At 60.9% G+C, this 15,379-nt stretch overlaps 1 protein-coding gene across 4 annotated transcripts in view; it reads left to right on the top strand.

Annotated features, from left to right (window-relative positions):
* CTNND1 (catenin delta 1) overlaps positions 1–15,379 on the top strand; it is a 30,911-nt gene that overhangs the window by 6,058 nt on the left and 9,474 nt on the right. For 3 of the 4 annotated variants that reach the window (XM_075712922.1, XM_075712921.1, XM_075712920.1), the window contains exons 1-4: positions 10,176–10,473; positions 11,634–11,705; positions 11,999–12,157; positions 12,376–12,908. In XM_075712922.1, coding sequence (XP_075569037.1) covers positions 10,279–10,473; positions 11,634–11,705; positions 11,999–12,157; positions 12,376–12,908 — 959 coding nt within the window. In that variant the 5' untranslated portion in view covers positions 10,176–10,278. Of the gene's footprint in view, positions 1–10,175; positions 10,474–11,633; positions 11,706–11,998; positions 12,158–12,375; positions 12,909–15,379 lie in introns of those variants that run through there. The other variant, XM_075712923.1, reaches the window with a different exon arrangement.

The following is a 15,379-nucleotide window of genomic DNA, read 5'->3' as shown; positions in this document are numbered from 1 at the left end:
TTGGCAGGACGTTGTGTTTAGAAGCTTATGGGAAAGGGAAGTCACGATGTCATCTCCTGTCTGACCAGGAAATGCAGGTTTCCTTCCCTTTGGCTCGCACAGGAGCCTGGGAAGCTGTTTCTCAGCAAGCAGGGTGGGGGAGCGGTAGCCAGATGTGGCACCAGCAAACAATTTGGGCAGGGGACTGGGGTAGGATGAAGTCCTGCTGTCCCTCTGAGCATGGCCTGACCTGCCATCTTGTTTGTCCCTTGCTGCTGTGTGCGAGCGCTGGCTCGTGCCAGCCCGTGTGTGCACCTTGCCTGGTCATGGGCGCCAAGGGATTTGGTGGGGGACTGGCTGTGACCCTGCCGCAGCCCATCGGCAGGGCGACAGCCCCCTCCCCCAGCTGTGATTCAGTCCCTGGCTCTTGCCTGATGCTTCTCCGGTGGCTTTCCTTCATCCATTCATTAGCCCTCTTGGCAGGGCCCTCGAAGTCGTCTCCGAGCGCAGACGCACGCGTGCAGTTAGAGAGCAGGGCACCTGATGAGGTCATGCTGAAGGGAGCTGGGGTTTTCAGCCCGGCCCCCGGGTGATTTGCGCTGTGACTCAGCCCGCTGGCTGCCCTACCTGCTCCAGGAGTCCGGGGAGGGCAGGGGGGTCCTGCTTCTCCTGGGCGGCTCCCTCGGGGTGCCGCTATACAGGGGTGGCTTGGCTTAATCTCAGCAATTCCCTCCTCGCCGCTCCCGCACCAAACATTACTTCACTGCCTGATTGTTTGCTCTGCCTGGGGAGGGGAGAGGCGTGTGGCGTGTCTGGCAGAGGGAAGGGTGCCCTGTCTGCCTCTGGGGTGCCCTGGTCTCCCCTGGGCAAGGGGGGCAAGGACACCCCGTGTGCTGTTGCCCGGATGGGTGGGGGGCCCTGGGCTTCTGCCTTTCTCCATGTCCCTGCTTGTGGTTCCTTGGTGACTTGAATATTCCTTGCAGGGAAGGTGGATAATGCAGGCTGGCCTCCTGGGCTGGGTGCTCTCTGGATGAGCACAGTGGTGCGGTTCCCATACTGCTGGTGTGATTCCCACCATGGTTCCAGTCCCCTGTGCCTTTGTGCACTGGTTGGAGCAGGGTAATGGGAGCTGAGTTGGGCTGGGGCCCGGCCTGGCTGCAGGTGTCGGGGCAGGAAATGATCTCAAGTGGCTTCCCTGGGAAGGGGGATGCAGGGCTGTGGCGAGGGCTCTGTGCCGGGGAAGGGGGTCCAAATCCATGTGTCTGGGTGCCAGGCTGCCACTGAGTCGTCTTGCTGCCCTGCATCCCAGGCTCTGTTGGCAGGGGCTGTTTGGGAAGGCAGCCAGCTGTGGATACTTGTGCCCATGGCCCGATGGAGGGAGGCTTCCCTTAATCCTACTGGGAATGCTGTCTGCCGGGCTGCAGACTCTCTGCTTGGGGGCAGCCAGCAGCAGATGTGAGCCCTTGAGGAGCTAAATCTGCCCCGGGATGGGGTGCCAGAGCAGTTTCACCCCATCTGCTGTGCCCCCATCCCTCTGCTCAGGCTTGGGGGGAGGCAGTTCCTGTGGCGCTGCGGCCTCGGATTTAATGGAGGGGGACTTTGCTCCCTGGGCCCTGCTAGCACAGCCCTTATCTCTGCAGAGCTGGGCTGGTGTTTGTTTTTGCTGCGGGAGAGAGGCAGCTGAATGGGAAAGTTCAGCCCAGCGGTAGGTGGGGGGAGAGACGGGGTGAAGGGCAGGGCCGCTGGCGTGGCTGGAGTCTGGGGAGCAGCACTGACCTTCAGCGCAGCACCAGGGTCCAGCCGAGCCCGGCGGGCACGGGGACATCTCCTGTCCCCCATCACGGTGGCTGCCGTTCCTCGGGCACAGCAAAGAGCCGGGGAGCTGCCCTGCGATCCCACCGGCTCTCCTGCAGCTCCTGGGGCTGGGCTGGCGGAGCCGGGGGGTGCTGCCTTCCCCCTGCGGGGCCCGGGAGCTGCCTGGGTGAAGCAGGAGCCCGCTGGCCGCCGGAGCGTGGCCTGCCCCGGGAATGCTCTGGCCCCGTTCCCAGAATCCGGTGCTGGGTGTTTGTTTGCTGCTGCGCCCCTGAGGCCTGGCGCTACTGTGACAGGAAGCGGGAACGCCGGGGGGAGGGAGGCCAGCCGGCTGGGGATGTGCCTGTGAAATCCCTTTGTCCCTGCGGAGTGCTCAGCTGCAAATTCCCACAGAGAAGAGAGCTGCCTTTGTGCTGCTGAAGGGCTCCCAACATGTGAATCCCCTGGGCCGGGGGGCCGGCGGTGCGAACCGTAGGGCTGGTGCCCGTGTGGTGTGGAGGGGTGGCAGGGACCCCTGCCTTGCTGCTGTCCCTGGGGTGGGGGGGACCCACGCGGCGGAACCCGGCGGGAGCGGGGCGGTTGGCGTGTCCTAGGGCAGCTGGATGCAGCGGGATGTTGCTGGCAGGAAGGCTCTGGCCCTGTGGCCGTCCCGCTCGGGGATTGCGGGTGGACGGTGTCCGCCTGGAGCCTGGCGGCTTGGCTGCTTTCCTGCTGGGAGGGACGTTTGTCCTCTCCTCCCTGAAAGCACCGAGGGAAGCTCCGTCGCCGTTCCACTCGCTGCAGTGCCGGCTGCTCCCTCCAGCTGCTGGAGCAGCCACGCTTCCCCAGCCGGTGCAGAGGGTCAGCAGCTCTCCTGGCCTGCCTGGAGGTCTCACTCTGGCCCAGCCAGGAGGGAAGGAGCTCCTCTTGTCCCACGTCCTGGCTGTGCTCAGGAGAGGGGCGAGCGGCCCCCCTCATGTGCTGGGGAGGACAGCTGCCCTGCAGCCGGATTGCTGGCATACCAGCAGAACAAGCCTTGCTCTCTGTGGCCGACCCCACGCTGCTCCTTTCTCCTGCTGGCCCTGCTCGGCTGCCTCTCCTCCTTCATCCCGCTGGGGCAGCGAACGGCACTGATCTGGTGACCTCCGCTGGGCTGGGGACAGATCCCTTCCCCAGGGGACTGTCCACCATGTTTCAGAACCCCCAGCTGTGTCCAGACCCATGCTTTGGAGCTGGTGGGTATTGTGCATTCTTGGGCCCCCTGCCCTTGCTCTGGAGGGGGGGGAACACACAGCCTGCTTCCTCCCCTCCAGCTGACAGCGTGGCCCCACCCTGCCCCTTATCTCTCCCTCCTTATCGTCCTCAGCTGGCTGCTGGCCTGCTCCCTTATAAGGTGCTGTGCTGTGTCCCTGCTTGCATCTCCACAGGTAACTCCCCTCTCTGGAAGGGAGGCTTTCCCAATGGAGGTACGTGGCCTTGGTACCTGGCACTGGGGGTGGCAAGCGAGGTAGACCAGGTGGCGATCCCGCCGCCGGTCCAACCAGTTGGGCACGATGGGCGGAGGCGAGCGGCTCCCTTCCTGATGCCACCGCAGGCGGCCGCTCCTGGCGCTTCACTGGGCCGGGCGCCTTGGGCACAGCTCCCCCCCGAGAAAGGTGGGGCTCCGGGGCAGGTAGGCGCCCAAGGCGGCGTCTGACCCGCCTGCGGGAGCAGCCCTTTCCCAGCCGGGGAGGGCCAGCTGGCTGCCTGCCAGCCCATCCAAAGTCCGTTGTGCCGGCGCTCCGTAACCTGCTTCCGGGGAGAGCCCTTCCCGGCGGGGCCGAGAAGGCAGCTGAAGCTCTCGGCAGGAGATGGAAGAGCCTCTCCCCTAGAGTGGGGTCTGGCAGGGCTTGGGTAGAGCCAGGCTGGGGAGTGTCGGCAAGGTGGCTTGCACAACCTGGAAGCGAGGACGCATTGGCCCCGGGCAGGCAGGTCCCTCCCTGCTGCGCCGGTCTGCAGCAGGAGCTGGCGGCGTGGGGTGCGGGCACGTTCCTGCCTCCGGGGTGGTGGGAGAGAAACAGCCGCGGCCAAAGCTCTCCATCTCCTACACAAGGATGTGGGAGCTACTGCCCACCATCAACTGTCCTGCTGCCCTGTGGCCTGAGGGCTGTTGTGCTCTCCCGAACTGAACGCAGAAGCGGATGAGGTGGGAATGAGCTTGGGCCTGTGGGCTCCCTGCTCACCACCCTGCCGGCTTGCTGTGCCTTGGCTAGCATTAGTGCTTGCTGCCTCAGGCAAGCTGAGGTCTAAGGACTGATGTGTGAGCCTGGACCCAGCGTTCAGGGGGGTGGAAAGATGCCAAAGATGTTGGCTCGTTTGTTTTTTAGCTAATTGAGACTGACCAGAAGCCTGTCGTGAATTAGCAGGGCTGTGAACCTGTGCAGAGCAAGCAAGTGTAATGCGCTGCAAGCGCTCGGACAATTGCAGGCTTGAATTATTGATGGGGTTTCTGTTTTTCCTAAGTACATCATGATAGGCAACTGGAACCAGGAGAATTTGTTGCTTCCTCTTGCTCTCGAGCACAGGTCTGGTGCTGAGGGTTGTTGATGTTTGCTTTTGAAGGGTGGGCAGCCAGCTGGCTCTCCCCAGTGTCCCTCAAATTGATAGGGCAAGGCAAATTATTTGAGCGATGTTGCCATTTTTCTTTAGTCGGTGCTGGGGACTGTGTTGGAGCAGGAGCAGGTTCCTCGGGCAGCGCATCCCTTCTCGTCAGCCTGGTGGGTGGGTTTGGCCGGGGGGCCCAGCGCTCCCGGTGTCCCCGCGGGGGCTCAGCCAGCCCTGGTGAGGGGCTGGGTCCCTCCTGGCTGTGGTCACGGCTGGTGGTGACGAGCCAGAGGAGAAGGGCGGCTTTGCTCATGCATCACAGCAGCGGGGGGGCTGCGAGGGGTGTCCGGCCATGGTGACAAACCTTGACACTTGCTTAACAGGTGCCCAGGGGACACAAACAAGCAGTGAAGCTGCAGGGAGGGCCAGGACTCCGTGTCGGAGCCGATGTGACTCTGTCCCCTCCTCCCCAGTGGCAGGGGGTTTGGGGACTGGGCACCTGGTGTGTCTCTTAGCAGGGAGCTGGGGCAGGGCTGATGTGGCGGAGGGGGCTTCTGGCTTTGTAGGTGCTTGGGTTGAACTTTGCCCAAAATCCTCCATGCTGAGGGAGCGGCCTTAGCTCCGTGGATCCCAGGACCATTGGGTGATAGCTCTCTGGGGACTCGGGGCACGGAGCCAGGCTGGAGCAGGTCCTTTGAAAGACCCGAGCAGAGGGCTGTGTGCTGGAGATCCCCGGTGCTGCCTGTCACACTTCCTGCCTGTGTCTTGTCTGCCGGATCTTGTCCGTTCTCCCTGGCCTGCGCTGTACAATTCCCCATCTGCCAGCTCAGTCTGGGCCCTGGGCTTAATCTTTCCGTGGCTGACAGGGAAGCACTCCTGGTGTGGAGCCTTCAAGGCTTGAACTCCGTCCTCTGGCAGAGGAGGGTGCAGGTGAACTCTAGGCAGGTATGGCTGTGGTTTGGCCCTGGAAATTATTTTTCCAGGCGACGGATTTGTTCTGGGGGAAGGTACTCCCCCCAAGAAGTGGGGGCAAGGTGTTTTTGGAAAAATGTGCCATGTCAAAGCTGCTCCCAGAGGAACAGCTCTGGAGGGCTTGGTCAGGGTTTGGGGCGTCTTTCTGGCTACTACCAAGCCCTTAGTCCAACCAGGAAGGTTACGGTGGGTACCTGCGGAGGGAAGCTCTGTGCATGCCAACTGGCTCGCGGCTGCCTCCTCCCCAGGGAGGGGGCTCTTCTTCAAAGGCACTGCGCATTGGACGTCTCTGTGGTGGACCTGCTCTGGCTTCAGGACCTCTGGGCGCAGTGCAGGGTTGTGCTGGTGCCAGGAAGTTGGGAGATAAGGCCAGAGGGATTTGAGTGTAAAGCTTTCTGGGTAGCTGCGTTGGTCCCTGGGGGTCCCCTCTTGCTGATAGCCACGGGGGAAGTGCTCTGGTGCTGCTTCTGCCCTGGGGTGTGTTTTGTCTTTAGGTTTTTTGTTTTGCCCTGAACTGAGCCAGCTGAAATATTTTTGGCTTGCTGGGGGTTTTTAAGTAACGGGTGTGTCAGCAAGTGCCTCTCTTATGATGAAAAGGCTTTCATGCAGCCATCCTCAAAAATGGTCAGGGTCTGGCTTTGGAAAAATGCTCTGTAGTTGTATCTTCAGAGGCTGGGGAGGAGGAGGGGGGAATGGGCGCAAAGCGATCCCTGGAATTTCACCCTTGCGGGATCCGGCGTGCTTGGCTTAGAGCTGTCACAAGCAGCTTGCTGGCTGGCGCGATGGGGCTGCGTAGCTGAGGCTCTCCTCTTCCCTCCCCTCCCTGTCTTGCTTCGAAGATGACCAGTGTCCCAAGCTGGCATCAGGAGGTGGTGAGGGGCTGTGCTGTGCCCAGGAAGCCCCTGTCCCTGAAATGCTGGTGTGGGAGGGATTTGGGGCAGATTCTCCACAGCTGGGAGGGTGTAGGGCTGAGTGGCTGTTTGGGGTTTGTGTGTTAGCCAGCTGTGAGGGAAGGGCTGTGCTCCAGCCTGGGATGGCGCTGGCGTGTGTCTGTGGGGAGAGTTGGGGACAGGGCTTGCTAACCTCTCTGGACCTGGCACTGCCTCTCAGTAATTATGTCTTTAATGCTGGATCGATGAAGACTAGGTGGCTGGAACGAGAGCAGAGGGAGGTGGCGTGTCCTGATGGCGGAGGCCCCAGGAGGAGAGCTGGGAGAGCCCCCTCACGCGGTGGGTACCCTGTTCTGCTGGTACCGCTTGCCCACAACGGAGCCGTGCTCGCTGCTCAGGGCAGGAGTGACAGCCATACATGCAGGGCAGGCTCCAGACACTCAAGAGTTGCTACCCTGCTGCTTAACATGGCCTGATCCTGTGGAGAGACCCTCAGGTGACCACTCTCGAGCATCAACTGCTCAGTGTCTGTGTGTCTGCAGACCATGGGCTCCACAGAGCCTGGGACCACAGCCCAGCCCCTCCTCTGGCTGCCCTGATGTGGCAGGCTCCCTGAAAGCCCCTTGGCTGCCTCCCCTCCCTGAGGCTTTCTGCATTGACCTGGTGGCCCAAAGGGGAGGGGGGGCCTGTGTGTGCCCCCGCACCTCCTCCTGCCTGGGCTGGAGGGGCATTTGTGAGTGCAAGGGGACAAGGAGAGCTGGCGGGCGAGGGACCTGTCCTGTTCCTTCCCCCTGCTGTTGTGTTTACTCCCTGTGGAAGGGACGGGAAGGAAACAGCCTCACAGCTGCTCCGGTGCCTTATCTGGGGCCCTTAACAATGAAATTTGCAGGGCTGTTAGCTTCCACATTCTTCGGGCCATGTTCCCAGGGGACATGCAGAGGTGGGGACCCGGGGCTGGGGAGGCGTTGCTGGCTGCGCGGGGCCTGCCTGGCAGCCACGCAGAGCTTGAGGAATCTGCTGGGGTTGCTGTCTCTCCGCTCCGCACCCTCCTGCAGAGGCAAAGCCTGCTGGTGGGTGTTTGCTGCTCGGTACTTGGGCTGCTTGCAAGCAAGTGAGCCCGTTCACAAGAGCAGGGGCTCAGCTAAATCCCTCCTTGAAGCCAGCATGTTGGCTCCATCCTCATGCACCCCAAAAATCTGCCTCTTCTATGTAGAGATGGTTAAGGGCGGGCTGGGGAGCTGTTACATAGCAGCACAGCTACTTGGGCAAGGTCATGTCATGGAGGATCCCTTCTCTGTAAAGGGGTGTTCCTCCCTTTAAAAGGGCTTGGTGAAATACTGCTCTGGAAACAAATGGCAACAAGCCAATGGGGCTTCTGGCTGGGGTTTCGGATGCTCCAGTTGTCTATGGTGTATGGGTGGTAGGCATCCCCTGACCTGCTGGAGAAATCTGGGATGTAGCAAGGAGATGCTCCCCCTTTCTTGGGGGAGAGGGACCAGGTCGGTGGTCCAGGGTGCCTTTCCCCAGCACCTGGCTGGCTGCAGCAGCCTCCCTGCAGCAAAACTCCAGGGGACTGGGCCCTGCAGACCTGCTCCGTGCCCGTGTGACAGTGACCCTCAGTGAGTGCCAGAAGGCAGAGGATCTGTGTCCCTGCTTGAAGTGGGTGGATACCCACCAGAGATGGGGAATGTTTGACTCAAGGGTGAGGGTTGGGATGTGTCGGCACTGTTCTGGGAGGCACCAAGCCTCTCCTTCAGAGGATCTCTGTTGCAAATCCATGGGGCAGATGAGACCTCGGAGCAGCAAGGGTCAGAGCTGTGCCTGCATTTCCATACAAGGCTTGGGGAGTCAAGCTATTGAAAAAAAGCCTTAGGGCATACCTGTTGCAAGGTGGGAGGAGTGGAAAGCTGCATGCATGAGCCAGGAGTCATGTCTGGGAGCCTCTGAAAGCCTGCTTGGGCTTCTGAGCCAAGAGTGGTGGGCTGCATTCCTCCCGGGGTGTGGACTGGCCGTCGAGCATCCCAGCCCACGTTGGGCTGGGGCAGGCCTCAGGGAGCTGAAGCGGTCTGGAGCGGGTGTGCACGCGCCACAACTTTATCTCTTGCTGGGCACCACATGGGCACGAGTAGAAGAACTGGATTTTTTAATGATGAAGGCAGGCTACAGGGTGGTGGCAACCAGATGCTCAAATGCGCTGCAGGCAGCCTCCGAAGCACTTGGAAAAAATCCACCCTGCTTTGCTGGGCTCAGTCATGGTGGTGCCACGGTGTCTGATAAGCGCCAGGGCTGCCTGTGTCCAAGGGAAGCTTTGCGGGGACAGAGCCGCAGGGAGGAGTGGACTCATCGGGAGTCAGGGAGGCATTTCAGGAAGGGCTTTATCTGGATACACTTGAGATAGTGTGGGAAATTAATAAACCAAAAAGCCCTGCTCTGAGCTTCTCTGAACCAGCATCCGCTGCAGGGCTGCCAGGGAGCGTGGGGCTGTGGGAGGCAGATGGGACAGGGCTCTGCGGAGGGGCCCGTGCTCTCGGTCCCAGCTCACCGTTACAGCTACACCGGGGCGGTGGCACTGGGGGAGTGGGCAGTGTTGATGCTGGAGACCGTGGGAAAGCAGTTTCTGTGCCGGCTGCCTGACTCGAACGAGTCCCCACACGCCTGCCATGACTGCACAGGTTTGGGAAAACCTCTGGCGGGCTTGCTGGGACTCGGCTGGGCTGCACGGGGGGCGGAGGGCTGAGCCCTTGCCACTCCTCTCTGCCTGTGCCATTCCCCCGTTGGTGGGGAACAGTCGGAGATGCTGGGGTCTCCAGGGAGCTGGGGGGCTGCTGTGGGAACAGTGCTGCGTTTTCCACCCCACCGGCCCTCTCCAGACACTGCTCCGTCCCTCAGAGAAGAGGGAGTGGGAGAGAGGAGCCCGTTTCCCTGGTCTGTTGCCTGCCCTGCCTTCTGTTTTGAGTTCACTCGTGTGATTTTTGACCTCTTCTCCTGCTGTCCCTGCAGCTCTCTTCCCTCCTGCTTCCTCACTGTGGTGGCTGGGCTATTTCTCCCATGACTCTCTGCATCTAGACCTGGCTGTCCCGTGCCTTTGCCAATCAAACCCGAACTTCCTCCTCTAACAGGTCTGTATGGAAGAATATTGTCTTTCCCTATCAAACAATGTTGATTGTGGTGTGCTTGTTCACTGCTCTCCTTTGGGAGGGGATGTTGAAGGGGTCCAAGCCAATGCCCATCCCTAGGTCTGTGGGCTGAGGACCTCCTGGGGTGGTTGCAGCCTTGAGTGCTCTGGTGAGAACCTGGAGGGTGGTGAGTTTTGGCAGCAAAGGGGCTCACGGGATCCTTTTTAGGGGGATCGTGTCCCACGTCATGCCCTTTCCTGGGTAGGAAGGAGCTGTGGAGCTGGGGCTGTCTCCCCACCTCTTATTGTACCAGGGAGGAGGGAGCAGATAAGTGACATGGCCCTTTCCCTCAGCCCTTCCCTTGAGGAAATAATGGGATGTGGGTCACCTCTCATTCTGCAGGAGTGTCCTCTGTTCTGCCCCAGGGACGTGCCCTCCCCTCCTGCCACTGACTGCAGGCAGCTTTTCCTTGTAGGGGAAGTTTTCCTGCAGCCTGAGGGCCCCGGTGGGAAGAGGGAACCTCCTCAGCACCCAGCAGCCCTTCTGAACGTGGCTCAACCCCGGCTGTTTGGTGTGATGGGAAGAGGACTTTCTGCCCCCCAAAAGTGCCACTTCCCCAAGCTTAAATGCTGGGGCAAGGCGCATCTGAGTCGTGCCTGGGGCCGTGCTGCTCTGAGACCCTCTTGACAGCTCTCTGGTGGTGGGTGGGAATGGGTGTTAATGCCATAAGGTAATTTTTTTTTCTTGTTCTGAGAATCTGTCTTAACGAAATCAGTCTCTTCTGACCGCTCTTCTCTCCTTTCCTCCCCCAAATCACATGCAGTGAAGAGGGGGGTCCTGCCCTTCTGTGTCACTTTTCTTCCCCTCACCTTGACACCAAGCCGCCTCTGCTTGTGCCTCCCTGTGCCCTCTGCCCCCGCCCTGCCCATCCTGGGCACCCATCACCCATGGACGACTCAGAAGTGGAGTCGACCGCCAGCATCCTTGCCTCTGTGAAGGAGCAGGAGGCACAGTTCGAGAAGCTGACCCGGGCGCTCGAGGAGGAGCGGCGCCATGTCTCAGCCCAACTGGAACGAGTCCGGGTCTCCCCACAGGACGCCGGCCCGGGCTTGGCCAACGGCACGCTCACCCGGCGGCACCAGGTAAAAAGCCCCCTCGGCAGAGGTGGGTGCGGAGGCTCCCGGAGCCCCCGTCTGCGTCAGCCCTGCCTCGGTGGGGCAGCCCTGGGCCTGGCTCCCTTCCTTTGGCCCTCCTTGCCTGCGTGAGGTGGAGGAAGGCTAGGCTGGTCATGTAACACTGATGGTGCTGTGTGCGCGCTGGGGCTGGAGGTGATCTGGGGATGTGCAAACCTGCCTCGGCAGCCAGAGTCTTCTGGGGAGAAGGAGCCAGCCTGGAGGGTCTTGCCACCAGGTCAGCTCTGGTTTGGTTTTGTGAAGGTTGGAGGCTGTCTGTGTGGACATCCTTGCTCCCCATGCCACTCAGCTTCTTGGAAGGTGGCCGAAATGCAGGGGTTGGTGTATAGCTGCGGGGGGAGTGTGTGCGTCTCCTTGTGTGACGATGGGCAAGTCCCTGGAGCCTTGGTCTGTCCCCCAAACAGCCAAACCAGGGCTGGAAGAGATCTCTTTTTCTCTACAGGGCTGGAAGTGTGGTTTTCATCTGCCTTGGCTTGAGGTCTCTCTCCTGTTCTCACTTTCCCAGGCTCTGTTTTGGGGAGGGGTGCTTGGAGGGCTCGTGCATGGCGGTGTGCCTTTCTGGCAGGTGGAAAGGCAGACGCCTTTCTGGCTGTAGAAGGTGGTGGTGCTAGGAGAAGACTTGTGGGTCAGGAGGAAGGAAGGGGTGGGCAGAGGAGGAGCACAAGGGAGTCAAACGGTAGCACCTTGCAATCGGCTGCCGAGCATCCGCACTGTTCCCTCGCAATCCTGGGGGACCTCTGGGACGTAGCTTGTGCCTCCTGTGTCAGAAGGTCTCCAGGGCTGTGCTGGGGAGCAGGGAAGGGTCTTGGCCATCCCATCAGGAGTGTGTGGGCACTGTGGGAGAATGGGAATGTCTGGAGGCAGGCTCAATCGTGTGTCCTCCAACTCTTCGCCAGGCTGGAATGGGGGGTGGTTTGCTGCATGTTGCACAGACCCCCGAGGAGCACGCTCCTCTCCTGGGAGTGACACGTGGGGTGTGCATGGGGTGTCTGTCAGGTGCAGGAGATGGCATGCTCAGGGCCTGGCAGAGAAGGGGAGGTGGATATATGGGATGCCAGCAGTGGGAGATCGGTCTAGTAACAGGCCTGCTGTGGTGCTGTGCGTTTCAGAACGGCCGTTTCTTGGGCGATGCTGACCTGGAAAGGCAGAAGTACCCAGATCTGAAGCTCAACGGGCCACAGGTAAGGGGAGCTGAGCCCTCTGGCGTGGGCAGCCTGCTTGCTGGGTGGGGGGTGCAACGGCAGGGCTGCAGTGTCCCCACCCTAGCTGGGACAGGGACACACACACACACACCTGTGTTTCCAGTGTGGCTGCCCTGGTTTGAAGGGCCTTTAGGTGTGGGGTTGTTGGTACCCCCTCCCATGCAAGAGGGTATCGGGGCTCCCAGAGAGGCAAAATCTCTTGGCCGGCTGACTCCAGGGAGGCCCAGTGTTGGCAGTGGGGGGGCTGACTGCCTGTCCCTTGCTCCCCTCAGGACCACAGCCACCTCTTGTACAGCACAATCCCCAGGATGCAGGACCCAGGCCAGATTGTGGAGGAGACGTACACCATGGAGGAGGATCCAGAAGGGGCCATGTCGGTCGTGTCTGTGGAGACATCAGATGATGGGACAACCCGGCGTACAGAGACCACGGTACGGGCCTAGGGAGAGCATGGAGGGACAGGGTTCTGGCCAGGGATGCTGGTGGCTGGGGCACTACAGCTGCGATGCCTGCCAGCTTGCCGTGCTGTGAGCTGAAGTGGGGTGTGAAATCTGTCTGGAGTAAGGCGCTGGGATGGAAGGGGGAATCTGGGGATGCAGGGGTGTGGTGGATTTCCTGATGGGAGTGTGTCCTGCATCCGTCCCTCTAGGTGAAGAAAGTGGTGAAGACTGTGACCACCCGGACGGTGCAGCAGGTGCCAGTGGGGCCCGATGGGTTGCCTTTGGAAACCTCCCCTGTCACCAGCAACTACGTCCAGACCATGGACAGGAACTTCCGCAAGAACGGCAACGGGGGCCCTGGCAGCTACCTGAGCCAGCCGGGCACAGCCACCCTTCCTCGTAACTACCACTACCCTGACGGCTACGGCCGCCCCTATGAGGACGGCTACCCGGGCAGCGATCACAGCTATGGCAGCCTGTCCCGTGTCACCCGCATTGATGAGCGCTACCGCCCGTCCATGGACACCTACCGGGCCCCCAGCCGTCAGGACATCTATGGCCCCCAGCCTCAAGTGCGTGTCGGGGGCAGCAACATGGACCTCAACCACTTCCACCCTGAACCGTATGGCCTGGAGGATGACCAGCGCAGCGTGGGTTTTGAAGATGTGGACTACGGGCTTATGTCTGACTACGGCACGGCCAGGCGGGCAGGGACCCCGTCTGATCCTCGGCGGCGGCTCAGGTACGTGGCAGGAGGCACTGGGGCAGGGGATGCTATGGGGTCCATTTAACTTCACCCTCTTTGGAGGAAGGAGGATTGCAGAGACAATACCATGAACTGAGTCACATGCGGCTCACGCAGGAGAAAACTTGCATCTGCTTCTAATTGTCTGCTTAATTGGTGGTTAAAACTCAGTGCTAATTGAGCCGGTCGTCCTGCAGCAAGGAGTTCCACTGGGTGGTTGGATGTAGCTCCAGGGCCTTCCCTCTCTGTGCTGCCCATTCTGGTAGTGGGACGGCAGGCTCATCTGCGCCCCAGCCTGGCTTATCCTGCTGGGAACCATGCCTGAAGCGTGCTGTGCGGCACGGCCCCGCATCAGAAGTAGCAGCAGCTGTGTGATCATGCTGTCGCCGAGCTGAGAGCAACCCCGGGGAGCGGTGCTGAGCCCGGGTCTGGGGTGAGTGAGGCTCGGCCCCGCAGTGCCCTGGGGAGCGTTCCTGCAGCACGGCCCTCATGCAGGGCAGGGCAGGAGAAGCTGCTCAACCTGTTCGTCCGTAGCAGCTTCTCCCCCTCGTTTGTCTGTGGGTGATCGTTTGTCTGTGGGTGATCGGCGGCTCCTCCAGCCTGACTGCTGAGCCACTGCCCCACCAGGCTGTGGCTGCCCTTGGGCAACCAGAGCAGGGTCTTGGTGGTCTCTTAACCACCCTGCCAGGCATGCGGCCCAAGCATCCTGGGATGCTACACGCCTGAGGCCATGACTCCTGTCGACTGGTGTCTTGTGCCAGCTGTGTCTCTTGCGGAAACACTGCTGCTGCCTTGGCCTGCTCTGCTCGCTGCCTGGGCTGTGGAGCAGGGTTTGGGGAGGTGCTGGAGGAGGGCTCAGAGGAGTGGAGTGAGGGGCTGAGCATGGGTCCCAGAGATGGGGAAGGGCTGTGTCATCAAGCTAGGAAGGATGTACACCTCCTGAATGCCCTGGGGCCAGGGGGGACAGGTAAGGCTGAGCGCAGGATGCTTAAGCTCCTAGGGCATAAAACAGAGGCGGGAGGGAGAGACTGGAGGGAAAGGAGGCTCTTGCCAGCCCCTGCCAGAGATCCGCCCATCTCGTGGCACGTACTGTAAATCCACAGTAGCTCCTGGCTGATGAAGGGCCTAAAGGAGGAGCTTTGTCCTTTCTGCTTGTGCCAGCACAAGTGTTTCTGTTGCTGTGCTGAACCAGTCGGGGCAGTTGTTCACCCAGATTGATTTCCCCAGCCTGCCTTGCCTTGTGAAGCTTGTGCTGGCTAAGGAGGGCAGGCAAGGCTGCTGCCTCCACTGCCTGCTCTGACTCAAGGAGCCTGCGAGAAGCTAGCATTAGCAGTTTTGAGCATGTGGCTGTCATGGCTAGTCCCTTGGTGAGTAGCTTAGGCAGAAGGGGTTAAGCAGGTGTGTCCAACCCATGGCTGCTTTGCTCCAGCCAAGACAGAAGGTTCTGGCTTGCAAACCTTCCCTGGATTCATGTCCTGCCCAGCACATGGAGGTAGGAGCCCTCCCTGGATGGCCCGGTCTGAACTGCTTCGCCTTTGAGACGACAGGTCCTCTCTGCTGGGCTGGATCATATCCATGCTCCTTCTGCCCCTCCAGATCCTGGAGGACAGGAGTTACAGGAGCCAGGTACAGGAGCTGCAGCCGGGTGGGAAACTGGGGGACTTGAGTCACAGAGGAAGAAGGTCTCGCTTCCAAGCATGGCCAAGGAGCAACCCTGGTGGAGATGTCACCTTGTCCCGCAGGGATGGTGCAGGGTATGGAAGATGGGTTGGTGCAGCCTGTGAGCAGGCTCTCCCTCCCCAGGCAGACTGATAAAAGATTGCAGCAATCTGTGGAATCCAGGTGCTGTTGAGCTTGGCTTGTCCCCTGCCTTCTCAGTTACCATCTGCACTCAGCTGCCCAGCTTGCAGGAATGGAAACAGGCGAGATCAGCATCCCCCCTGCCTCAGAGATGTTTGTCTTGAGCAGGGGCCTGGCTGTTAATGACTTCCTTCAGGGAGGCAGATTGCCAGGCACGCGGGAGACGGAGCAGTGCGTTGAGCTGAGACACAGCGTGTGCTGGCTGCTGTTGGCTGCAAGGTGCGCGGGTCCCGTCTCCTGTGGCTCTTCTCGGAGCTCCCTTTCTGCAGCGGAAGAGGGAAGGGGGGTTCAGCGACAGCACAGGGTGTGCTCCCCACTCCCTGCCAGCCCCATCTCACCTGGAGAGGCAAGAGGGATCCAGCGCTGAATGACCCTGGCAGCTGGGCAGGAGCTCCCTTTTGGGGCACGTGAGTCTTGGCAGGGGAGCGAGGTCAGCTGCTGGCTGTGTTGACAGGCATCGGGTGGCTTGTTTGCAGTGCTGGCACTCAGCTGCATCTTGCCACTGCCTTGTCCTGCCGCAGGGATGGTGGTGGTGGTCGGCATGGTGCACTGAGAGCCATGTGCCGCAGCAGCAGGGAGTGACTCCCCGGAGCAGCCGGACTCCTCGG

Source organism: Pelecanus crispus, chromosome 6 (genome assembly GCF_030463565.1).
Source record: "Pelecanus crispus isolate bPelCri1 chromosome 6, bPelCri1.pri, whole genome shotgun sequence".
In the NCBI taxonomy this organism is placed as follows: domain Eukaryota; kingdom Metazoa; phylum Chordata; class Aves; order Pelecaniformes; family Pelecanidae; genus Pelecanus; species Pelecanus crispus.
The sequence above is the reverse complement of the archived record's forward strand: the minus strand, read 5'-3'. Positions and strand labels throughout refer to the sequence as shown.